We start from the raw sequence: 25974 nt of genomic DNA, 5'->3' as shown, positions 1-25974 counted from the left end.
ATAATTAGTCTCTTATGGTTAAGGTTTTTCCATTGTCTATAAATATTAAATATTTGTTGTTTGAAATTTAATAAACCGATAAGTCGAATTATATCTCTGATCAACATGGAAAAAGCATATGTGGGAAGAGGAGAACAAGTCGAGAAGAATTAAAATAACATTGACGTATACAATAATCTAAAAAATGAAAAATCTTGTGTTATGTTTCAGGAAACTTCATTGACTGTCAATGAGGAAAGTCAGAACGAGAAAAAGTGCTCGGGATAAATCAAACATCCACGAAAAATATGACCAACATGATGGTGGCAATAATGATGGTGCTCGAGATCGACCTACTAAACGAGACCGAGGTGGTCGTGGTTAAATGCCATTTCTATGTTTATGTCTAATTATTATGGATATTTGGTTTTTAAGACTAAACTTATATCTTTAAATTTTTTATTATCGAATTAAAACATGTTAGGTTTGTTAATTTATGAATGAATGGATTCTTGGTTTTAAAACTATTATGTTTGGCTAAGATAGAATAAAAACGCTACAATTTGGGCAAAAAAATGTAGGTATTCTAGCATCCATCGATATGTACATAAATGACGATGAAATATGGCAATCTGTCGGTATGGTAACTGATTATGTAACACGTACGAAATTTTTGAAGGAAAATTATAGGGGGAAACGTTGCAAGAAAAGACATCCATGTAAACATTCACGATGAGTTGAAAGACATGTGAACCGAATTTTAAATTACAAATTTTTCACCGAAACAAACCAAGATGGACCGAACCGAGCTAACATATAAAGGTTTAAACCGTATCGAGTAAGGCAGGTACATGTGGCGGCTCCAACTAAAAAACCAACCTACCAACTAAAAAACCGATTGTATACTAGTTGGGCACTCGGTTTAATAGAAAACCAAGCAGAACCATATCTTATGCACCCATAGCCAAATCTATCCTTCTCAATTCTATCAATCCACTGATCCCAACAATAATATAGCCAAAATATTTCGTCCTTATGCATTAATTTTCTTTCATTATACTTGATTCCTCAAATATGCAAAATAAATCAGTTGACTATTTGACAAAATTTAACATGGTCGTGCGACCATTGGACGTATATGAAGTTCTTTCTTTCTTTCTTTCTTGTTTTTTTTTTTTTTTTCTGGTTAAATTGGGGTATGTCCAAGTTAATGGGAAAACTTATTCTGTTTCTAACCAACATAACAGGCTAAGGGGTGGCTAATATGTGTAAAGTTTATCAGTTACCCTTCCCCTAATAATAATTAAAACTACTCCTTTTTGGTTTTAGATCAAAACCTTATTCTTTTCCTTCTCATTCATCGTCAATTTAACGATGAATTCCTTTCTCCTTCTCCACACTTGATCGTTTTCAAATGAAAAAATTTCATCGATTATACATTTTTTTATTTTCGATTAATTCTTTCAAACTCTTTCTAGTACTTTGTTTTGTTATTTGAATGACAAATTAGATCACAAAATTTGAAATTGTTGAATTGCAGTTACATAGTCATCATGGTATTTTTTTGGTCAAACATGACGACTTTTCATATCTATTTTTAGTCGTCAAGGTTGTAGGATGAATAGCGTGATGACTTTTCAAATAGTTTTGTTTCTAAAAATAACATTCATAGGGTCGTCATGGTCTTCATCCAAAAACCTTGACGACTAATGATGTAGTACGAATAGTCGTTAAGGTTTTAAAAGCTTAACCGTAACGATTAATAACTCTCAGGGAACAAGTTTTTTTGTGTCCAATTTTGTTATTAGTCGTTGTGATTTTGTACAAATAACACGACGACTAATAAACAGTCGCCAGTGTACTGATTTTCGACCATGACGACTGTAAATTGAAAAAATTTGGTCGGCATGCTTTGTTCCGCTGAAACATGCCGACTGTTCATGGACTGAGTTCTGAAAGTACTTAGTCGGCATGCTTTTTCTCAGTCGAGCATGCCGACTTTTCATACTGTGATTTCTGAAAGTGTTGATTTCTTATGTAATTTGGAGATTGAAATCAATAAATAACTGTGCAATCCCCTTATTAAAAGTGTTTGTCTAGTGTAGTTTCATTTCTGTTAAAAAAGAAAAACTCGGGAAAAAAAAAAATTCTTCAAAATCTCTCAAAAAATCCATAATTTCAATCCAACCAAAACAAGATTTTATAACTTTTAATGTAACAACCAACCAAAACAAGATTTTATAACTTTTCAGGTAACAAGATTAATTAAACTAAACACGTTAATCATTACTAATTAAACAAAGACATATTAGCCATTTTCAGAATATATATGATTAAGGGGATTTGGATTTTATTTTCAATGACCCTATTTTATCTATTAGGTATAACCCAATTAATCTAGACATACCCTAATTTGACCAAGTTTTGTTTGTCTCTCCATTTATATGGAAGCATTTTTTTCCATTTATGGTGAGATGATAAAAATAGACATCAGCACGACGTCCTCAAATGATGTGCATTTTGGATATTATACAGCAACTAGCTTTGAAATGACCTCAGAGGAAAAAGAAATAGAAAAATATCTCAACTAACAAAGAATAGTAGTGGATAGAACCAAGCATCCAAGATGCTATTTTCCATGGATACAACCACCACTTCACCTAAATAAAATAAAAAATGATGTGCCCTGGGTCGTGGACCACGAGTTTCAATAAAATAAAAAATTAACAAAATCCTAATCACTTAAGTCACTCCACAAACTGCGGTTCACATTGCAATCCACGTCACCAAAATAGTAACTCTCTTGAGGTGGATCTAGTAACATCCCTTCTGCCATGCTGGCAATTAGTGCTGGCATATAATACAAGGCTTCATCGTCGTAAAACATTGCCGGAGTCAGTAAACTATTAGAAATTTTCTCAGCGTGTTCAACCATTCTCGATAGTCTAGAAGTAACAGATTGTGATGATCTTTTTCTAATCGATGATGGTTCTGTATAACTACGGAGAGGGAAAGCCTGAGCGGCTTCGGCAGCAGCAGTTTGAATATCCTTCACCGAAGATGATTTAGCACGAGTTAAGAGCCACAAAGAATCTTCGAAATTTAGTGGAGCCAAATTCCCTCGAAGAGCTAAAGCAGCAACATCATAAGCTCTAGCCGCCATTTCAGGAGTAGAGTGAGTACCTAGCCAAATTCTTGATTTACTATTGGGTTCTCTAACTTCACAAACCCATTTATCATTTTTCCTTGCTCTTACTCCTCTGTAAGTTGGGTGTCTAGTTTCATTAAATTTCTTTCTTCCTGCCCTTTTCTTGTGTGACACTAATTGCTGTTCAGATACCGGATTCTGGAAACTTTCATCCAAGTCTGAAGATGAATATAGGTCTGTAAATGATGATGAAGAAGATGAATACTCAAAAGAAGTTTCAAAATTCATTCTGGGTGAGTCCATTAAGTAGTAGTGAAAGTGCGTTTATGTTTGTAAGATAGTGAGCAAGCTGAACTTGAGATCTAAAAAGGAGGGAGAAGAAGAATTTCTTGATAACAGAGAGAGAGATGGGTTTGAATTTTGAAAGAAGAAGATATTGCAGAAGGGATACTTATAGAGTGGGAAGAAGATATTGAAACAGCCCCACCCCACGGTAAAAGGAAAGACAGAGCCACTGATATTATATGTTTTGGTAAGTTTCCTATAATTATCTTATTATTATTAGTCATGTTTTATTACTAAAGCAGCCTCAAAGAAATCAGATATTTGGTAGATATTTAGGAGCAAAGAATCAAAAAATCCAAATGTGATTTCAACTGCTATACTGACATTTGTCCGTACATAAATGCTAGTGACGCTGAACTATATGAAACTGACACCTGTCCAAAGCTTTTGATGAGGTCCAATGGGAATGACTTTTGAACATAATGTATTAAAATTTCCTACATACCGTTGTCAATGCTGAATGGGACACCCCAAGTCTCCAATCTTATCCATGTCGCTTATCGAAGGTTCTTTAGGCAATGGTTCCAAATGAACCGAGGATTTGAACACAATTAAAACAACACATACACATTCCATTGGATCTCACCTCAGTGAACTCACAGGGGCCCGGTTTAATGGACTCATGTGTCTAGTTGTTTTTAAATTGTCTAAACGCTCGGTTTGTTTAGAACTTTTGATAGGTTTTTCATAATCTGCAGAAAATTGGGAAAAATATCGTCTGGTTTTTTTCAGTTGGGTCCATGTCTGTTTGTTTTTCTGGAAAAACGCTTTTAGTGTGTGGTTCATAATTATTTAAAAATATTAAATTGATCAAAGTATCCTTCCGTGTTAATTTCAATTTTTTTTGTAGCAGTTCATTCTGCCTGATGAAAACTGTACACTTCATTATATACTATAAAACAGACTTCATTCCAGAAATGAACTCCTGATAAAAACCTATACAAATCAGACTTCATTCCAAAAATGAACTCCATATAAAAACCTAAAAAACAAACTTCATTCCAGAAATGAACTCCATATAAAACCTATACAAATCAGACTTCATTCCAGAATGAACTCCATATAAAACCTATACAAAACAGACTTCATTACAGAAATGAACTCCATATAAAAACCTATACAAATCAGACTTCATTCCAGCAATGAACTCCATATAAAAACCTATACAAACCTATACAAAGCAGATCTTCATCTTTTTCACCATCTTCAAAAGCAGCAGAAGGAAAAAATGACTAAAAAACGAAAAATCATCGTCGTCTTCATCATCGTCATCTTCATCTTCATCTTCTTCATCATCATCAGCATAGACAAAAAAATCAAGAAAAATTCATTAGAAAATCGTCTTCATCATCTTCACCATCTTCAACAACAAACAACAACAAACACAAAAAAACATACAAATCTTCATCGTTTCATCATCATCTTCATCTTAACACACCAATCTTAACACACCATCGTAAACAGTAGCAGAAGAAGAAAGAAAAAAGAAGAAGAAGAAGAAGAAAAAGTAGATCTAGAAAAAAAAAAAAAAAAAAAAAAAAAAAAAAAGGAAGTGAGAGAAAATAAATCTGAAAATTATTTTCTTCTCTCCTAATAGTGAGTATATATATGGTCCCCATTAAAAGGATATTTCTACCACTACCATTTGAAAATTACATCATCCATGACGTCACCCTAGGACCAGATCATAATTTTTAGGACCAAACTATAATATATTTTACAAAAAGGACCAAACAGATAGTTGACTCAATCAATTGGACTAGACTATCTCTAATATATTATTTCTAGGACCATATGGTATTTCCTACAATTAAGAATACTTCGTCGAATCAAAATTTCCAAATTCGGCCCATCTGTTAACTATCTGCAGTTCTCAAACGTCTGTCACGATTTGTCGTATTTAATTATTCTTGGCCTTATGAAATCTTGTTAAAAAGAATCATTAGATATGATTCCTGGAATAAACTAATGAAATCTTTTTCGTGTCTTTTAGCTAAAACGACAAAGTTGTTCCTCACAAATTTAAATCTACCTTTGTTTCTTTACTCAGTAATTATGCAGAAAGAGTTTGGGACAAGAAACAAAGTTAATTCTGGAAAGTTTGTGATCACAGAGGAGAAGATTAAGCACTTGAAAGATCTAGTAAATGATGCAAACTTTGACTTTTCAGTAACTGGGTTATCACTGCAAACTATGGATTTAAGTCATGTAGGTTTTGTGTCTTTATTACTTAAATCTGAAGATTTTGAACATTATCAACCGGTGAATCTCGTAAAGAACTTAAATCTTAATTTTTGGAGAAATCTAAAAGGTAAGATCTAGATTTATTTTGTATCAAACGAGGATTTCTTTATTAACTTATTTTGAATTATTGAGTTTTGTCTAATTGGTTTGTTCAGATGCTGATTTCAAGTGCAAAATTATAATGGGTTTTGTTTATTTTGATGTTTTTTATTTGGTTAATTTTGGAATTTATATTGTTTGAAATATTTCCTAATTGAAGATAAAATAAAATTAGTGGAGTATTAGTAATAACAGTGCTTGAGTTTATCTTAATAGTTTAGGTTTGTATTAGTTTTTGTAATGAGTTTGAAAGTTAGGATACAGGTTTTATGTAGGAGAGATTCTGCCAAAATATCTCTATCGATCGTGCAATGTCGATATTTTTGGATTGCTAATGGTATCAAGGTTAAATAATGTTTGTACCGATCAGGGAGAGTTAGCGAGTCGGCCTAGACTTGTAATTGTTGTTGTTTCATTCATTATGTGTGAGTTGAAATCATTTGGTGAATTTGAATCTAGAGATACACAGTTGATGTTACTTACTATTTTAAGATGGCGAAAATATTTTGGCTCTATTCTATGCATCTTAAAGAGAATTTCTGAAAAGTATATAATTTGAGATAGAGAGAGTTAAGTTCTTATGATATGCTTACTATTTAATTCCGAAAAATTAATTGTTGATTAAGAGTGTTACAATTTATAGTTTTGAGTATAATTTCTGCGTTTGTTAACCGTAGTGTATTCGATCTTAATTTTCTCATATCTGGATCGATGTGAATATTCACGAATACTTTAGCACTACACCAAATTTAGTGTTTCGCAACGGTAACTGGCAATTGCAAAACAGGGTCGCAACAGTTTAAACCTGTTACGAAAGTCGATGTTGCAATATTTCGCCATAGTTTCAAATTGTTGCAACGCTGAAAGATCGCAACTACTAAAAACAGTTGCGAACTGGAATTTCGCAACAGGTTGACGCAGTTGCGAAATTTTTATAACACCAAAAAAATGGTGGTTTTGACCACCAGGTTTTGGCCGGTCAAAACCAGGTAGATATTAGAGTTCTCAGTCGCAAAATCAAGTTTCCCCTGTTCATTTGACAATATAATTAATCCAACACAACTATCAAGAAAGTTTTCTTATTAATTCACCATGATGAACTCATACACAAAGTATGAAGCACATTACAAAAATCATATAGATCTATAAATTCAATATCACATCAAAGTTCTTACATAACAATTTAAAGGAAAAAGAAACCATCTACCTAGGTGGACATCTCTGTTGCATCATGAGGCATGCCCAAAGGTTTAAGTTTAAGTTGTCACCATGGATTATGAGGCATTTCTACTGGAACCAGCAAGAGCAATGTGTTAAATGTCGCACGCCACTTTCACTGAAAATGCAGAAGCTCTGGAGTTATTCATTCCTTTTCTCCTCCATGTATTCATATCAAACCTGTACAATCAAAAGTGGAAGCCTTAGTACTTCAATTAACTAAATTTCCTGAACTCAAACCAAAGAGATCATTAAAATACTCACATGAAAGAGCTTATTTCTTGCTGTTGAGCACTTAAGCCATGCAAATGGGCGACACAAATATGAGTTTCTTCACTAGCTCTTGCCTGGTACCTTGAAATCAAGGGCCAACATTTAGAACCAATAACCTTGAAAATCCAGCAGTCTTGGTGAGCTATCCATGGACTCTGAGACCCCAATAATGCCTCAAACAACGATGGTTCCTGTAAAATATCCAATAAAGGTAAACAAATATGTTCAGTGTTTGAGTACTTTTGGTATGGCGTGAATTTTCTTACTCATTTATCAAACCCAACCTAGACACAACATTCAATAAGAAACAAAACAACAAAGTTCCAATCTAACAAGACTTTACCACATGCTATGCCAGAATTTTGTGTTTTCTTGAACTCTGATTCCAGATACTCTCTAATAAGATTACAAGGTAGTAACTCTGATTGCAGGCAAACCCTAAGCAAGTAACAGAGAATAAATGGAGGATAAATGTAAGCTGGAATCGAAGAGCCGAATAATTTGAAAGGTGAGAATGGAAAGACTCACATTAATCGAAGCAAACGAGCTTCTAGATCCAGCGAGGGACCACTTCCAACCTGAAAGACAGGTTCAAACAAGCAAAATGATTAACTACCCGACGATGAACTGATCTAGAGTTCAAAGAGAATACAAGGCATATGACACTGTAAAAGTACCTGACATGAGAAAAGTGGAGATCAACTATAGGGAGCGAACTTCTCTAGTGCTTGACAGTATGGTAAGATAGCCTAGAGGAATAGATAGAAGTTAGGAGTATTAAACAAATAAGAATAATGGATTAGTTATACCAGTATAAAAAAAAGATCTACTTACTTTTGCAGGGTACGCATAGAAATCCTTATTAATACTGGAAGCTCCTTTTAAAAACCTTCAAGAAGCATCCACAAATCCACCAAACCTACTGGTCGAGCAAAAATACAAGATATTTGAAAAATTAGACTCTCCATCCTTTTCAAAACATAACTATTAGAAGAGTATACAATTATCATCATTATAACAAGGATAAGTTCTACATTGTCAAAAAAAAAAAATATCAGGCATCTCATCATCTTTGTCAAGTACATGAAACTTTAATGAGCCAAAGTCAAGGTTTCCCCTCTCGACATGATCCTCCACCAGGATTTCATGAAGTCAGCAAAAAATAGGATAACCGTAGTACAAAATTTACTAACAAAATCTATATAACATTGCAAATTGATATCCATCATGAGCAAATACATACCTTTATTCTTATAGAAGTTCCAATCACTATAGTCTATATCAACCCCCCCTTCTCAGTGTAGCTTCTTGAGGACCGTAAGGAAATCCACCATATAAATAACAGGTATTTAACCTAGGTATTTGAACATTACGAGTCTCCAGTACTTTTTGCACTATATAGTTATCAAATTGATCATTCATCATATCTTGCAATACACAATAAAAGGAACCAAACAATAATATAAGAAACAAACAACTACTATGTCTAGCTTTGATTTTAGGATTCGCTTCTCGAGAAAAATATACTTGTATATAGCCAGACACAAGGTAGAAGAACAATATATACTTGGAGATACAAAACATCTCACTGACCAAAAACTGGCGTTCAACAGGACCACCAAAAGTTACACATTTCTTAACAACGTTAGAAGCAAATTTCTACTTAATGCATTCGATACACTTCTGAATTACATGGTTCCCATTCTGATCATGTATACCATGAATGATATGACTACCAAGCTCAACAACCATTTTAGTCTGCTGATATTCAGCTTCTCCTGGTTCAAGAAATTTTGCACACACTTGATGTGCGTTTTCTGGTGGTGGTAAATCCAATTATTGGGTTCAGATGTAAGGTTATTACAAATAAGGAACAAATGGGACACATACATGACTCAACTCTACCTGATGGATATCTCCAAGAGGATACCATCAGAAGCAACGGAGAAAGCCGACGTACAAAAGACTTGCAGAAGCTCTGCACAAGGATAACAAAATAGACACTTAGCATATTAAATTGAACACCCTAGGACAGACAGAACTATTGAAAAAAAATATTGGGAAGCACATAAAAGTTGCATACGTTCTATATGCATATCAGACTAAACAAATGCCAGAAATGATACTGATATTCAATATGCTATTCTCACTGTGGTAGGAAACTGGGAAATATTTCAACTGAAAGATGGAAATATGGCTCCAACAATACACTGAGAAATAACTCGAGCGGGAATGTATACCCTGACCTAGAAAGAGACTCAAGTATCCTAAGGAAATTAGTTTCATCTAAGAATTTCATTAACAAAAGCCAATAAGCACATGGTGACTGGTCGAGGCATAAAACTAATGAAAAACACGACCAAACATTATGACTTGGGATGAAGAAACATAACACCCAAAGATTTTGAGATGCAACATTGCAAGCAAGCCTAGCTAACAACAATCACAAGAGCATGAACGAATAAGACAGACTTTAAACGAAATATAAATGCTATAACTCAATCAATCTAACATCCTAGAGTATACAAAGAAAACAATTTTCTAAAATTTACGTACGACATATCTAAAGAAAAGGTTTCAAATTAAGTTGAAATATTAATCAACAAGGCAACACTAAAGATATCAAGGTACTCATACCATAGCCCTTTCAGAAGAATAAAAGGATTAGATTTCCCACAACTTCCTGCGTTCTAAACATAAATTTACCATTAAATGTTGGCCCTTCCAGAAAACCAAAATTGTAAATACATGTATACAGATTAAAGTTTGAGGATCATGAATTGACCTTCTTTTGTTTACAACCACCAGATTTAGCTGGTTTTGAAGATTTTGGGAGCTAGGGCTTTCTACTCTTTGGTGCCTGCATAAAAAAAGAATACACACAATTAGTAAGACAAAAAAATATAAAACAAACAAACTGAAAAAATGAGCAGATGCACAATACCAACCATTGAATTGCCATAATCAAGTCTTCTACTCTGAAAACCTAATCCTTGGGAAGAATTCTGGCGAGAAGAGAAAAAAAGTAGAAATCAAAACCCTAATTAGAAAAAAAGTAGCAACTAAATATTTATTGTAATTTGAGTCGGTTTACCATTGATTAAGAAATTAACTTGAACATTTAAACATCTGATTGAGGTGGGGCATCATCTCTACCATTATCATAGGCTTGATGAAGACGACTCCTCGAGAGATTGAAAACCCTAACCACCCTGCAATAAAGAGCCATACACTAAATCAAATCAATCAGCGAAATTAAAGTAGGGCTTGTAAGAAATATTAGAGTTTAAAGGAAACCCTAACCTTAAAATATCGAATAACTCCTAAGCTGCAGTTTTCTTTGGGATTCAAACCCTAACCTTGTAAGAAATATTATGGTTTTTACTTGAGAAAGATCAGATATACAGATTCAACAATCTTTTTGTATAGAGAGGGGTGAAAGAGAAGAGATCGGTGGTGGTGGTGGTGGTGAGAGAAGGAAGACGCAGAGCTAGCTTTTGCTGGAGAAAGAAAGAAGAAGAAAGGGAAGAGTGAATGAGAAAGTGATTTCTTTCAACAAAACTAGTCATAAAAACCCAAGGTGACCAAACTGGTGGTACAAAAACCCCACTCAAATGTTGGGTACCACTAAAACTCCATCGTAAACTAACTTGATACAAAACCCCCAAATTTTTAGAAATTGATACAAAAACCCCAAATTTAAATGTTGATCAAATTTTATTTTGGTTTCATCATAAAATTTGATGAAACCAAAATAAAATTTGATGAAACCAACATTTAAATTTGGGGTTTTTTGTGTTAATTTTGTTTTGATGGGGTTTTTGTGTTACTTTTGTTTTGATGAGTTTTTTGTGGAAGGATGGTGACACCTCTGGGTTTATAACTCGCGGACCGTTCTTTCAATAATAACAAGTTAGCCGAATCAGTTTTGATCTGAATGGCTGAATAGTCAACTAGACCGACTCAGATGAAAAGTGTAGGCAACCACACTCGTTTTCCACACGCGTACAAGTGGGTTTAGTTGCGAATCGCAACAGAATGACACAGTTGCGAGTTCCGTAACAGTTTCAAACTGTTGCGAACATTTTGCAACTAAAATTCGCAACTGAAACTTTACAACAGCTTCAAAGCTGTTGCTAATCTGAGTTGCTAATCCCCATATTTGGTGTAGTGTTAGGAGAGGAAGATTCATGGTCACCCATCTCAAAAAATATTTTTTCTTCGTCTTCTTATACTTTACTCTCTCAATAATTCTATTTCTTCTCAAAAAAAAAATTCATATATTAATTTAAGCTCACTAATTAATTTAACTTAATCATTCAACTACTCACTATAAAAAATTAATCAGGAAACATGATCTTGATATTGATATAAATATTTGGATAAAGGGTGGCTTAAGTTTATTTTTAAATGTCTTACCAAAAATAAAATCACGATCCCTTAAAAAAAACCATGATTCCTAAAAATTCGTTCTTATTTCTTTAGCCAATTTAATAAGAGCATCTCCGATAGAGGGTGATTTTTTTCTCTGAGAAACATCAAGTGGTTTGATGGTTCTCATGCTCCCTCCCACTGCGGGGCTCGGAGTTTGAACCCTTGTAATAACTTAAAAATCTTAATGAGTAAATTTAAGAGTAGTTTATGGACCACTGTTCTATGCTATAAAATGAAAATATTCATGACATATTGGATTTTAGACCCCATTTAACATAAACTCATTTCGGATAGTTAGGTGCTACAAACTAGCTAGAAGGATGAGCTTAAAAATCCTAAATGAGTGCATTTAGGAGCAGTCTATGGACCCCTATTATATGCTATAAAAAAAGATTATTTTTTTCATTACACAATTGATTTTAGATCCCATTTAACTTAAACTCATTTCCGATAGTTAGGTCCTCCAAACTAGGAGGGATGAGATACCAAATATGAAGGTGTTCAAAAAAAGTATTAAGTATACCTTCGATTTTTGCTCTCCTCATATCTTCTTTTCCTATCCCTTTAAGAAACCATAGACAAAATTGTCAAATTTACCTGAGAGTATGATATTTTGAGTGATTTTTTTGTTTAAATTTTGTTACTGATCAAATATCAAACTGATAATACTAACAATAACCGAATACAGAACCCTCGGTTGGGGGAAGCTGAAATTAATTGAGGTCGGCGAATAAAAAAAATAAGGTCATTATTTTGTTAATTGAGTGTTAGGTGTTAGATTAATTTAGTAAGATAAAGCATGTTGATTACAAACTTACAGTTAGTTGCTTATAATTATCGTTTGTGTTTGTTGGAAAGGGGAAAAGGAAGGAGAATAAAAACAAAATTTGGGGGAAAATAGAAACGATAGGGTTTTGAGTTTTAGAGATACTAATAACTCATGATGAGTAATTCTAGTGAGAAATTTTAAATTGGTAATACCTGTTCTTCCACTCAAACTTTGGTCATAACACCATAAATAGTGGAGATTGTATTCTTACAAACTCATCCTGTAACACACAACTTAAGTGATTACATGGGGAAGCAAAGTTGTAAGAGATATGAGCAATTTAATAAGGTGAAGTATCTTGTGTTACCGTCGTTTAGAGGCGTCTTTGGAATCAAGAAGCTTTTAGTAGAACCGTTGGTGGGAGATTAATTTTTTTTTGTATTTGTTTTAGTTTTTTGATTAATTGATCTAATTAAGAACTAGATAACTGTATAGTTATCCTTGATAGATCAAACTTGTTTATACAAAGGTCATTATCTTCTTATATAAGGCCACTCAAGTTTGTTTGAGGATTAACAATGATCTAGTAATTCAATATTTGTAGATAGAACCATCGATCAATCAACATTAACAGATTTCGTTCTATGTGTATTGATCAATAGTGGAATCAAGTTGTTTTGTGTATTGGTTACTTTGAAGATTTAAGACTTTTTTTTATTTCTGGTTTCTGATCTTTATGATTCTTCTAGCAAACTTGATTATTTGGGATCCAAACAAGCAGTTTATTTCGATAAACTTAAGGCTTGTTGTAAAGATCAAACAAATTGTCTAGTTTCTTCTTCTTGTCAAGTTTCTTGGATAAATCTTGTTCATTGAGATTGATTATTTCAATAATCTTTGTCTTGGTTTGATATTTGACCAAAGGAGTTTATATTGAATAAACGGAAGATCCTTTCCTATATGTTATCTTTGATCGAAATCTTGATTTGGGAGATTAATAAGTGAGTTGGTTACTGAAATATATTATTCTTTTGTATCCAAAGAAGTTGAGAGAGGGAGTGTTCACAACGGATGAAACATCTCAAAATATTGGAATTTTTTTAAGGATTCATGTGTACAAATCGGGTTGGTTGTTAGCACAGAGATATTTAAGAAACTCATTAACGAATGATTATTTACTTGGTATCAACTATACGAGGTTTTGGCAGTCAATTTGTATAACGACTTAATTCAGAGAGTATTCAAAACTATACTAGGTTCAAAGTTTTTCTGCCAGGCAGTCTTTCTCATTAACAATGTGTGTTGTGTGATTTACTTTACTTCTGCATTATATTTTCTTTATCTTTATTATTAAAGTAAATATAATTGTATGCTAATCCGCTTGGTATGTTTCATAGTAAGTTCGATCATGAACTTAGAATAACTACCAGGTGACATCTCGTTGAAGTAATTAATTCTTTGGCCATTATTGATTTGGTAGAAATACAAGGTGTGTCTAAATAGGCTGATACGATAAAAAATTGGTACACTCGGTACCCTAGTTATTTCATCTTATTTATCCTTGAAGATCTCTCATAAACAAATAAATTTTCATTACCTTGATTATATATCTTTCTGAAGGAAATCAATAGGCTATCTATTAGAGGCAGATTAACTAAAAGCTTGCAATACGACTGAAGCAACTGCTAGGACTGTAAAGGACGTTAGATAGGGGAATCAAGTGTGTAGGATCTTGCAAGATCCAAGAGATATAAGGATCTCGATTGAAGCTGAATTGCTCGAAGGGTCAATTGTGTCTCAACTATATTCCAGTTCGAAGTCAAATAGCAGGCTGGTGTTTGTAGCGGCTTAATACAATGCGGTGTTTAAACTGAACTAGTTCCAGAGGTTTTCTACAAGATTGTATTTTTGTCGTTAACAATTTTTTTGGTGTCTAATGTTATGTTTTTTCCGTATTATATTGTTTATCTCTGTAATAGATATATCACAAGTAATACGTTAAACAAACTAGACGTTTTTAGGATCAAACTAAGTAGAACCTAAAAGACTTGTTCTTGTGAATTTGTGTATTAAAATATAAATTACAATACTTGGTCTTATTGGAATTTTGTTCGTGTACAGTTCGGGTACATACTAGGTTTTGTGGATATTAATTTTTGAAATCATCTAAGGCACTTGTTTTACAATAAGGTACAATGATATTTTCTATTGACCTATACTTATTGGTTGTAATATAAGTAATTGTCCATACAGGTTCACGGACGAAAAAAAATTGGTGGTATACTTGGTACATTCTCCTTTTTATTGATATTTGTAAATACGTATTACATCTTTATGATCCTTCAAAATTAATCAAATAAATAAAAGATCATCAACAAATTATTAAAATTAAATTATAGATAACATTTTAAATATGACATAAAATGGGGATTCTTAAGTATTATTGTTGGATGCATTTTACAAGCCTACAAATCTTTATAGGAAAATAACAATTCCAAGTCTGCAGGTTCACCATGAGGTTTTCCATCATCACGGTCATATAACATCAAGTCAACGTAGGTAAGGAGGCTTGCCTTCGTGTTTTTTCTTTTTGTACTTGAGGTTCTTTTTCTCCTCCATCTTCGAGAACTTCTCCCATTTATACATGTTCTTAATCAGGGGCATCTTCCTCCCCTGTGTGAGCATTTCCTCGCAACTCTTCTTCACTATGTTCACGGATTATGAGGGTTCCAGACACCCTAGAGATAAAGTTTTTTTTTTTTGCTAGGAAATGAAGATATATTGATATAGAAAAAGATTACATCAGATTTAAACCGAATGGTGGATTACTTTCCAAACCATTCCCGTGATACATCGAATCTTCTACTATATTTAATTGTTATATGAGTCTAACCATGAAAATTTCTACTACAAACTCAGTTTTAACATAATTTAAATCACTCGAATTAAGAAGACAATCTCTAAATTAAAGTTATTGAACCAGCTTATCTGATCCTCTAAGATAGAGTTGTTGAACCAGGCACCCTAGGTATAAGGTTATCCCCTTTATTCCTTGCCCCAAATCGTTCATCTCCTTTGTGATGGCGAAGAAGAAACTTAGGATAAACAACATGGTCCTTTTCTCTTCCCAAATATTTACCTCCGAAGGCGAAAATACACAACAAGCTGATAAATATATAAAAATTATGGCAACTTTACAATGGTCGGAATATACATAATTTGTAGTCAGCATATAACTTGTTGTCGCTTGAAAAAATTAAACCCATGCCGTCAATCAAAAAAAAAATGATTAAATTTTTTGGCCCAATCATCGGCAGAGGTTTAAAATATGAACCTATGCCACCAAAATACACAAAAATTAGTAACAGAGAAAATACAAGTTATCTAAAAAAAAGGTATTTAGGCATAACATAACTCAAATGGGGATGGTTTCAAAATAATAAGGAGGTAGTCAATTGAGATTTACATAGACTTTCATAGATTTTTTATTTGAGTGACTTCCGGAGATTCTCTAAAAATATAGAGACTTCTAGTGATTCTCTGAGAGTATATTAGAGAGTCTTTGTGACTTGTAGAGACAAAAAATTGATATTCGTAAAGAGTCTCTGTGTTTTGTAGAGACAAAAAAATGTACAATATCTAATCAAAAATTCAAAACATCTACTGGTTACTTTATTATGCATGTTATAATTTAAATAAAAGTACCATGAATACCTGGTAAAATACGTGTTCATTGTCAAACTAAATATCGTTGTTGCCTTATGCCTATGTTTTCATTTTTTTTTTATTTCACTCATCCCACATTCATTTTATTTTATATGCAATCTCTCCAGTGGTTTACTTCGCAAATGACCCGTTACTTGGTCATCAACTCAAACAAACAAACAAAAAAAATGAACTTGGTCCTACTCTAAAAAAAAATAAATATTCCCCAAGTTTCCAAGTCTCTAGAAATATCACCTCTCGAGGAGAAATTTCTGCCATGTCTATTTTCCTAAAAAAGTCTCTACAAATCTCTGAAAACAAGAAATCAATGACTTTGAATTCTCATTAGAATAACAGGGATGTTGGAGTGACTCGTATGAAATCCTAATCCAATAACATGGAGTTTTAGAGAATTTGAATGACTTAAAAAAAGGCTCTAACCAATAACAAGAGACATTGAGAGAGTCACCAAAAATCTCAATGGACTAACAGTGGATTTGAGAATTATCTGGAAATCATTTAAAATCTCATTTGACTAACCCCTGTAAAATAAAAAATTGAAAGAAACTTTGTCTCAATCAACGGTTGTAATTTATTGGACAAATTTTTTTGGCTAATATGTTGGCATAATACATAGCTCCAAACCTATAAGGACGATAATTTTACAAAATTAACGAATAGACTTTTTTCTTTTAATCTATGGCAACAAAAAGCTTAACTAATTTGGCTGTCAAATAAAATTGCCAAATGTTCACACCAGTGTAATCATGCCGAAAAGAAGATATCATGAGATTTATTATTCGGACCCACTAGATGTAAGTAATGTACTATCTCTTTTTCCTTACCGATATAAATACTAAATGTGATATTATATTGATTTTTATTTGGATACCAAAAGCAGAAATCAATCCTAAAGGTTAAATGTTTTTTGTTTTTTTTTTTTTATTACACAAAATTATTTTTTTATATTTTAATTTTATAAGTCTCATTTTGAAATTGGTTCCCTATACTAATTAACTTCTGATTTCTCATTGTTAAATCTAGACACCCATTAATGTTGTAGCTGTGACAGGTAAATCTTGCCTGGAAAAAAGATGAAGTCAATCTTGACTTAACCTGACCATGACCAGGCAACCATATTCCTTGCATACGTGTTTGATCATAACTAGTAATCATTCAAATTAGTCAATCTTGACTTCAATTAACCTGATCGTGACCAGGCAGCCAAGTTCTTTGAACATGTGTCCGATTACGACCAGTAATTATTCAAATTGATCAAATTACCCTTAAAACATCCTCTTTTTCCACAAACCTACAGTAAAATCCTTTTTATCAGTCTTAAGTTTCACCTTTTCTTTCCATTTATGGACAGTGCGAACGCTCACCTGTTATTTTGGCAATATATAACTTAAAAGGCCTGACTTAGATCCCATCAAAATTTCCAAACCCAAATTTAGATGTCGACTCGACACTGCTAGCTCCTAAAAAAGACCAAAAAATAATTCTACAGACTCAAAGAAAACCCTCCCCCCCCCCCCCCCCCAAAAAAAAAAAAAGCAAAATAGATTCATCATTTCTTCAATCACAATTCTTCGAGTTCTCACCCATATCATCTTCGATGACAACAGGTTCCCCGGAACAACAATTTTCATGGGTCGACGATGAATTTATTTCCGATCAAAAAGCGTTGCCTTTCAATGAAAACGATTCGGAAGAAATGTTATTGTTTAACGTTTTAGCGGAAGCCAATCATATTGTTAAGCAAGAAATAGTGGAAGAAGATACTAGTATAGTTTCAAATAAGCTTTGTATTAAAGAAGAAGAAGAAGAAGAGAATATCGAAACAAAGGAAAAGTCTTATAGAGGTGTTAGAAGAAGACCGTGGGGGAAATTCGCAGCGGAAATAAGAGATTCTACCAGAAATGGAGTTCGAGTTTGGCTTGGAACATTCGATAGTGCCGAAGCAGCTGCTTTAGCTTATGATCAAGCTGCATTTTCAATGAGAGGATCCATGGCGGTTCTTAATTTTTCGGCTGAACGTGTAAGTGATTCTTTGAAAGATATCAAACATATTGGTTTCGAAGACGGGTCTTCACCTGTTTTAGCTCTTAAAAAGCGTCACTCTTTGAAGAAGAAAAAGAACAGTACTGGCAAGCAAAACAAAGCCAGAGAAGTAATTAGATCAAGATCTTTACCATCATCATCATCCATAGATCAAAATAACTTGGTTGAGTTTGAAGATTTAGGAGCTGAATTTCTCGAGGAACTCTAAAATTCTCATCTACAAGTAGAACTTATAAAAGGAGGGTGTTGTCGATGTATTTCCCATCCACATAAAAAGGATTGATTTAAAGGGAATTATTCATTTCGACTAGTATCTATGCATGTCATAATTTGCATAGTACAAGCTGAAACATAAAAAGTGTATTATATTACTGTTATTAGTGGAAGAACTCCATTATTAGTCTCCGCCAAATAGTGAAGTTTCAGAACAGACTTATCTACATCTTCTTGCTTAAATTTTTTCCCGAATCTAGGTGAATACACAAACTATGTTTTGATGTATAACATAAACATTACACGAGTGGCTGTGATAATCATAGTTAACTATGCCTACCGACCTAAAAGTTGGTTGCGTCGATATTTATCTTTACTGTATAAAATTGAGTATATACTGATATATAAATATATATGTGGAAATTTTGATATCTTTCTCTCCGTAGTCCGTACAGTAGTGGTCCAAAATAGTCAGAATAAAAAAATTAAAATTTACAATCAGTGCTGGCATATAGTACAACGCCTCGTGGTCATAAAACGTCGCCAATGAACTTTTGAAGCTCTTTTGGAGTCTTTGGCTGCGGCGGATTGAACATCTTGATGAGTTAGCGCGAGGTAAGAGGCGAAGGAAACCCGGCTGTGATAATCAAAAGAAAAAAAAAAGAAAAAAATGGCTAAGGAATCCTCAGAGTGAGCTAAATTCCCTCTGATAGCTATTGCAGCATCAACATCATAAGCACTAACGTCTAGCTGCAACTTCAGGTGCAGAATTAGTGCCTAGCAAAATTCTTGATTTACTCTCATTTCACAGACCCATTTATCGTTTCGTTTTCCTTCCTCTAACTCCTCTCTAAGTTGAAAGCACTTCTCTAGAGATAAGTTTGAAAGGAGATGAGAGTCAAGAGGGGGATACTTAGCATGAATGCCCGCTCACCAGTGGTGGACTACTGATGAGGCATAAAACCAAATTTGCTCTGCTGTACAAATCAGAAATCACTGTAGATAATAGGCAGATTAGACTATTGTATAGTGGCTTCACTCTATATAAACCAGTACTCCATCATGAAAGAGTTGGTCTCTAAATGAGACTACCCATAGGCGATGCTCTAACAGGCTATCAAAAATAGACAGATTAACTAGACAGTCCAGACAGATTTGCAGAGTGGGTAGAAGATAGTGAAACCGAAACCCACTGAGGGCGCAAGGTAAAGTAAATGACAAAGACGTTGATATTCCATTTTAAAGATATTAAGAAACTAGTAAAGTAATAGAAGAAAAACTAACATGTATCTATACAAAATTACCGGTGAGGCCGTGACGACCAACTATATGAAATTGTCCAAAGCTTTTGATAAAGTGATACGAGACAGCACATTAATAGTTTAATTGATAGTACTTCTTAAACACCGTTGTCAATGCTCAATGGGACACCCCGAGGCCCAACCCCAAATCTCTATCGGACCTTCAAGGTGGGATCACATAGGGGGGCCTGTTGTCTCCTTCACAGTGAAGGTGTCTTTAGTTTCTTAACATTAACATCCGCAGAAAATGAACAAATAATTCAACGAATAAACTTTTTCCAAATTTGGACCATACATTCATAATATCTGTTGATTTCAAACGTTTGTCTTATATGTATTTAAGTTTTGCTAAATCTGGCCTAGTGAAAAAGTAGAAATCTTGTTAGAAAAATCATTAGATTTGATCCCGAGAATAAACAAATAAAGTTTATTCAACACTAAAGTTATTCCTTACAAATCTATATCTGTAATTGTTTCTTACTCAGTTACTCTACTAAATATTTACCTTCTGATGGAGTTGAATGAATTCTTCTTAAGATGAAGAAAACGCTTTTTACGCCCGCGACCCAGTTTATGTTGTTCCCACTCATGTGCTCCACGAACAACCGATTCCCACAAGCCTATATATTGAGAAAGAGAATATCAATCCCACGCCCCTAGTTATAATCTTGATTCTATCTATCTCTTTGAAATTTGAATTCAAAAACAAAAGCAGAAGAAAAAAACATAGTGTTCATGATTCCCTTGGTTGTCTCAACCCAGGTAATTTGCAACTTATTCTAATCCTTTCGTAATTAAATCAATAATTGAAACTTATGAAGTTCCTAGCATATGTGGAGGCTTAAAAGTTTACAAACCTCGCAAACAAATGGAGTCCACCAATCCCTCGCATCCTTTGTCTAAGTCTACTGGGTCGAGCTTTTGAGTTGGGAATAGAGCTTGAAACCTCGTGCAAGAATGATCTGATAATGTTGACAGTGACACACGGTTCAACCACCTGTTTTGCCCATGCCTCATTGAAGTCACCTGCAGAGGTGTTGAATTCCAGTTCAAGGTAAAACAGCCTGATGCATAAAGAAGGAAAATGAAAATCTTCAATAGTTTAGGTATTATAATACACACCAAGAAAAGCTTCAGTTGCATCTACTTAATGCAGGTCCCGTCCAAAAATTGTTTGCAACCTGTTAAGCCTCCTTTCTATCAAAGTATGAAGGATGTCATGTATAAGATTAAACGCAGAACAAGTAATAAGGATTTGGAATTACAGTCATAGCAAGCCAGGAAGAGTCAATCTGTACCTGACGCCAAACAAGTCTTTTGGTATTTTTCTTTAGTTGGTCAATAGCTTCAACTAACAATCAGAATTCAAAATTTCCTTCAAGTTTTCTTTCAAAACCTCATCCTCCAAAGTTGCTTCCAGTGGATACTGATCTCCAACACGGTCATCTGAAGTCTTTTTGTTGGAGAAGTAATAACCTAAATAATCCTCGAATTCCCCGACACCTATAGCTTGGCATACGCCTCGAGTATTAAATCGCATTTGCATGGTAAATATCATAGACTTCTTTCAGTAAACCAGCATCGATCATACAACCTACTGTTTATTCAACATATTTGTCCAAAACTGGAAGAGAAAAATCCACGCATAGAAAACAGCAATCCTATTTGGATTTATCAACTCGACCCAGTTTTGCCTTGCCACATGAAACAGTAGAGTATCTAATTACCGAAGATGAATTGTCAAACACATGTAAGTCCACATGTAGGCATGTCTGGTTCTTTGCCGTACATTACAGATTTCCAATTCCAAGCAGATGTAAGTTCCAAGGATTAACTTGATCTTGCAGAAATTTGAATTGGCAAGGAGCACAAACCTCTGCATTTTTTCTTTGGAAAAGTTTGCTGGGGATGACACCTGAGCGTTCATACAAGCTAAGGTACTGATTTACCTGGAGAAAAGAGAAACCAGATTTAGAAAATACTGAAGCTACAAGATACAACCACTGAACTACATAACAAAACACAACCACTGTGATGAGTAGAGTTTTAATCAGAATGAGCAAATAAATAGATAAATTTTGAGAAACCTCACTTTTCTACAAACATTCGGATGAATCCTGTTGGGAGCATCTCAAACGAGCTCTTTAAGAAGATTATAGTTATTCGTAGACCCATCATTTCCCAACTCATACTTACAATCTGATTGCCTATCGCTGTTGAAAAAAAAAGCTAATATTAAATACTCTTCCTGTGTTCATTTTCAAACATTAAGTGAAGTACACAAATCAAGAACCCATACTCACCAGGCAAGGAACTACCACCAACATTGTCCATATCTTCTGTCGGACTCACCAAAGCCTGAATTCTATAGTTAACGCTATTAATATAAATAACTAATTCCAAAAATCTACTCCCTCCGTTTCAAAGTAGAATTCAAGTAATTCAAAGACTACAAAATAATACTCCAACAACAACAGGAAAGTGATTCAGCGACAAAATCTCATCTATAATCTGAAATTCTTTCCTCAAAACACATCAATAATCCAAATAAATGCACCCACATAACATTGAAAAACCAGATAGAGAACTGAAAAAACTTATCGTACTTGAATTGCAGCATCACGAAAATCCTTCGACGTCAATTCAACATTAGGGCTGATATTTCCCAATAGATGATGAGGAATTCCTACAATAAAATTACCATTCCTCCAAATTAAATCCCTAAAAATAACCCGAAGCGATCGAAATCATACCTGATCAACATTGGATGGAGATGGTGAAGCTATTGAAGATAATTAAGGAGTGGGAGTATGACGATGATGATGATGTTTATGAAAACTGTGAGAAACAGAGATGATGATAGCGACGGAACAAAGATGACAAATAGATGAGAACAGCAACAAAGAACAAAAGTCCGAGAGAATAACAATGAGGAAGTAATGGAGTTGAAGAGAAGGTTGGGCTTTGAATGCAGAGAGAAGAACAAGGAAGGGTAATAAAGGAGAATTAGTGGAGAACGTGGCAGCAAATGAAATGGCATAGCAACGGTTGAGGAAGGCGAAACAGAACACCAGGGCTTGGCTTACTATAGTTCTTTTATTTTGGTGCGTCATCGTATGGGATTGTGCCACCTACACTTATCAACTATTCCCCTTCCCACTCGTGTAGCTGACACGGTGGGGAGGAACCGCTTCGCCTTCCTCAACCGCTGCTATGCCGTTTCATTTGCTGCCACGTTCTCCACTAATTCTCCTTTATTACCCTTCCTTGTTCTTCTCCCTGCATTCAAAACCCAACATTCTCTGCAACTCCATTACTTCCTCATTCTTATTCTCTCGGACTTTTGTTGTTTGTTGCTGTTCTCATTTATTTGTCATCTTTGTTCCGTTGCTATCATCATCTCTGTTTCTCACTGTTTTCATAAACATCATCATCATCATCGCCATACTCCCACTCCTTAAGAATTCTTCTTAAGATGAAGAAAACGGTTTTTATGCCCGCGACCCAGTTTATGTTGTTCCCACTCATGTGCTCCACGAAACGGATTCCCACAAGCCTATATTGAGAAAGAGAATATCAATCCCACGTCCCTAGTTATAAGCTTGATTCTATCTATCTCTTTGAAATTTGAATTCAAAAACAAAAGCAGAAGTAAAAAAAAAATAGTGTTCATGATTCCTTTGGTCGTCTCCAGGAAATTAGCAACTTACTTTAATCCTTTCGTATGTGGAGGCTTAAAATGTTACTAACCTCGCAAACAAATGGAGTTCACCAATCCCTCGCATCCTTCGTCTTAGTCTGTACTTGGTCGGGCTTTTCTGAGTTGGGAATAGAGCTTGGATCCTAATGCAAGAATGATTTGATAATGTTGACAGACGGTTCAACCACCTGTTTTGCCCATGCCTCATTGAAGTCACCTGCAGAGGTGTTGAATTCCAGTTCAAGGTAAAACAGCCTGATGCATAAAGAGGGAAAATGAAAATCTTCAAAATTTTAGGGATATAATACACACCAAGAAAAGCTTCAGTTGCATCTACTTAATGCTGGTCCCGTCCAAAAATTGTTTGCAACCTGTTAAGCCTCTTTTTCTATAAAAGGATGAAGGATGTCATATATAAGATTGAATGCAGAACAAGTAATAAGGATTTGGAATTACAGTTATAGCAAGCCAGGAAGAGTCAACCTGTACCTGACGCCGAACAAGTCTTTTGGTGTTTCTTCAAGTTTTCTTTCAAAACCTCATCCTCCAAATTTGTTTCCAGTGGATACTGATTTCCAACACAGTCATCTGAAGTCTTTTTGTTGGAGAAGTAATAACCTAAACAATCCTCGAATTCCCTGACACCTTGGCATATGCCTCGAGTATAATCGCATTTGCATGGTAAATATCATAGACTTCTTTTAGTAAACCAGCATCGATCAAACAACCTACTCTTTGTTCGACATATTTGTTCAAAACTGGAAGAGAAACATCCACGCATAGAAAACAGCAATCCTATTTGGATTTATCAACTCGATCCCAGTTTTGCCTTGCCACATGAAACAGTAGAGTGTCTAATTACCTAAGATGAATTCTCAAACACATGTAAGTCCGCATGTAGGCATGTCTGGTTCTTTGCCGTAGATTAAAGATTTCCAATTCCAAAAGAAAAGCAGATGTAAGTTCCAAGGCTTAACTTGATCTTGCAGAAATTTGAATTGGCAAGGAGTACAAACTTCTGCACTTTTTCCTTGGAAAAGCTTGCTGGGGACGACACCTGAGCATTCATAAAAGCTAAGGTACTGATTTACCTGGAGAAAAGAGAAACCAGATTTAGAAAATACTGAAGCTATAAGATAAAACCAGTGAACTACATAACAAAACACAACCACTGAAATTGTGTAATGAGTTTTTAACTTAACTAATAAGACATCTGAATATGCAATCTTTATGAGCAGAATTTTAATCAGAATGAGCAAATAAATAGATAAATTTTGAAAAACCTCACTTTTTTATAAACATTCGGATGAATCCTGTTGGCAGCATCTCAATCGAGCTCTTTAAGAAGATTATAGTTATTCGTAGACCCATCACTCATACTTGCAATCTGATTGCCTATCCGCTGTTTAAAAATAAAGCTAATATCAAACACTCTTCCTCTGTTAATTTTTAAAAATTAAGTGATGTACACAAATCAAGAACCCATACTCACCAGGCAAGGAACTACCTCCAACATTGTCCATATTTAACACATAATCATCAAGAAAGAACGGATTCACCAAAGCCTGAATTTTATAGTTAACGCTATTAATATAAATAACTAATTCCAAAAATCTACTCCCTCCGTTTCAAAGTAGAATTCAAGAAATTCAAAGAATAAAAAATAATACTCCAACAACAACAGACAAGTGATTCAGCGACAAAATCTCATCTATAATCTGATATTATTTCCTCAAAACACATCAATAATCCAAATAAATGCACACACATAACATTGATAAACCAGATAGAGAACTGAAAAAACTTATCGTACTTGAATTGCAGCATCACGAAAATACTTCGACGTCAATTCAACATTAGGGATGTTATTTCCCAATAGATGATGAGGAATTCCTACGACAAAATTACCATTCATCCAAATTAAAACCCTAAACAACATGAATCAAATTCAATTACTTCTACAAAAACATACCTTTTTGTTCTTGGAGAGTGACTTTGTTGGTTAGGATATCCAAACCATTGTAAACCTGCATGGAATCAGCATTAATGATTTCGACCGGGAAATGAGAAGCAAAATCAATTGCTAAACGAGATTTTCCAGCACCAGTTGCTCTCATTATTATCACCACTTTGGGAGTTTTGTGATTTCTAGTGTTAATTACATCAGCTGCTTCTTCAGTTTCCATCTTTATTCTGATGAAATTGAAGCAAACACTATGAATAATGAGACTGTAGAAACCCTAATTTAGGTGATTTAGTAGTTCGCCGTGGTATTCTTAAACACAAGAAAAATTAGAAAGGAAATTTTAGCTGGGCTGAGTTTGATTAATACTCGTGGTCCGTTGCGAAACAAGCCCAAATGATTTAGAGTGCGCCCACGATTAAATTTTGGAATGATTTTTTTGGGGACTAATCAAAAAAAGTTGGAGGACTACTTTGTGATAGAAATGTCCACCCTATATTATAAGGGGTGTCCTAAAAG

General features: G+C 34.2%; 3 protein-coding genes and 1 pseudogene across 22 annotated transcripts; 1 reads left to right on the top strand and 3 right to left on the bottom strand.

Annotated features, from left to right (window-relative positions):
* Positions 1-2666: 2666 nt before the first annotated feature.
* Positions 2667-3563, bottom strand: LOC113323287 (dehydration-responsive element-binding protein 1D-like). The gene has a single exon (XM_026571573.1). It carries the CDS (start codon positions 3428-3430, stop codon positions 2714-2716), a length of 717 nt encoding a protein of 238 aa, XP_026427358.1. The 5' UTR covers positions 3431-3563; the 3' UTR covers positions 2667-2713.
* A 3315-nt stretch (positions 3564-6878) lies between these two features.
* On the bottom strand, positions 6879-10827 carry LOC113321484. 13 transcript variants are annotated; one of them, XR_003346692.1, is made up of 12 exons: positions 10610-10827; positions 10401-10518; positions 10255-10311; positions 10092-10166; positions 9197-9996; positions 8550-8700; positions 8141-8225; positions 7984-8055; positions 7835-7884; positions 7650-7744; positions 7298-7497; positions 6879-7213 (listed from the first exon to the last, which is right to left on the bottom strand). XR_003346692.1 is itself a non-coding variant. In XM_026569399.1 (5 exons), exons 2-5 carry the CDS (start codon positions 7988-7990, stop codon positions 7129-7131), a joined length of 342 nt encoding a protein of 113 aa, XP_026425184.1. In that variant the 5' UTR covers positions 7991-8055; positions 8141-8512; the 3' UTR covers positions 6879-7128. The 13 variants fall into 13 exon arrangements, 1 of the variants encoding a protein (XP_026425184.1); XR_003346687.1 differs by having other exon boundaries at positions 8550-9284; positions 9944-9996; XR_003346693.1 differs by having other exon boundaries at positions 8550-8733; positions 9944-9996.
* A 6154-nt stretch (positions 10828-16981) lies between these two features.
* LOC113323993 lies at positions 16982-18561 on the top strand (annotated as a pseudogene).
* Positions 18562-20035: 1474 nt separating this feature from the next.
* LOC113322923 (tRNA dimethylallyltransferase 2-like) lies at positions 20036-25754 on the bottom strand. 8 transcript variants are annotated; one of them, XR_003347359.1, is made up of 11 exons: positions 23982-24357; positions 23805-23880; positions 23543-23709; positions 22399-23348; positions 22096-22157; positions 21885-22005; positions 21667-21741; positions 21091-21486; positions 20915-20989; positions 20650-20818; positions 20036-20412 (listed from the first exon to the last, which is right to left on the bottom strand). XR_003347359.1 is itself a non-coding variant. In XM_026571110.1 (8 exons), exons 1-5 carry the CDS (start codon positions 25676-25678, stop codon positions 21738-21740), a joined length of 492 nt encoding a protein of 163 aa, XP_026426895.1. In that variant the 5' UTR covers positions 25679-25754; the 3' UTR covers positions 20036-20412; positions 20650-20818; positions 20915-20989; positions 21091-21737. The 8 variants fall into 8 exon arrangements, 2 of the variants coding, with proteins under 2 accessions (XP_026426895.1, XP_026426896.1); XR_003347361.1 differs by having other exon boundaries at positions 21091-21295; XR_003347360.1 differs by having other exon boundaries at positions 21091-21741; positions 23976-24357.
* Positions 25755-25974: the final 220 nt, after the last annotated feature.

The sequence above is a fragment of the Papaver somniferum genome, chromosome 11 (genome assembly GCF_003573695.1).
Source record: "Papaver somniferum cultivar HN1 chromosome 11, ASM357369v1, whole genome shotgun sequence".
Lineage (NCBI taxonomy): Eukaryota > Viridiplantae > Streptophyta > Magnoliopsida > Ranunculales > Papaveraceae > Papaver > Papaver somniferum.
The sequence above is the reverse complement of the archived record's forward strand: the minus strand, read 5'-3'. Positions and strand labels throughout refer to the sequence as shown.

Bases quoted from the DNA above. Each gene is read 5' to 3' on its own strand.
- LOC113321484 (XM_026569399.1), bottom strand. The intron at 7,498-7,834 runs GTGAGTCTTTCC...GATATTTTACAG, and splicing joins GCTCGTTTGCTTCGATTAAT to GAACCATCGTTGTTTGAGGC. The intron at 7,214-7,297 runs GTGAGTATTTTA...TTGATTGTACAG, and splicing joins CAAGAAATAAGCTCTTTCAT to GTTTGATATGAATACATGGA.
- LOC113322923 (XM_026571110.1), bottom strand. From the start codon at position 25,678: ATGGAAACTGAAGAAGCAGCTGATGTAATTAACACTAGAAATCACAAA. The intron at 25,386-25,464 runs GTATGTTTTTGT...ATTTTGTCGTAG, and splicing joins CACTCTCCAAGAACAAAAAG to GAATTCCTCATCATCTATTG. The intron at 25,058-25,305 runs GTACGATAAGTT...TATAAAATTCAG, and splicing joins TTCGTGATGCTGCAATTCAA to GCTTTGGTGAATCCGTTCTT.
- LOC113323287 (XM_026571573.1), bottom strand. From the start codon at position 3,430: ATGGACTCACCCAGAATGAATTTTGAAACTTCTTTTGAGTATTCATCT.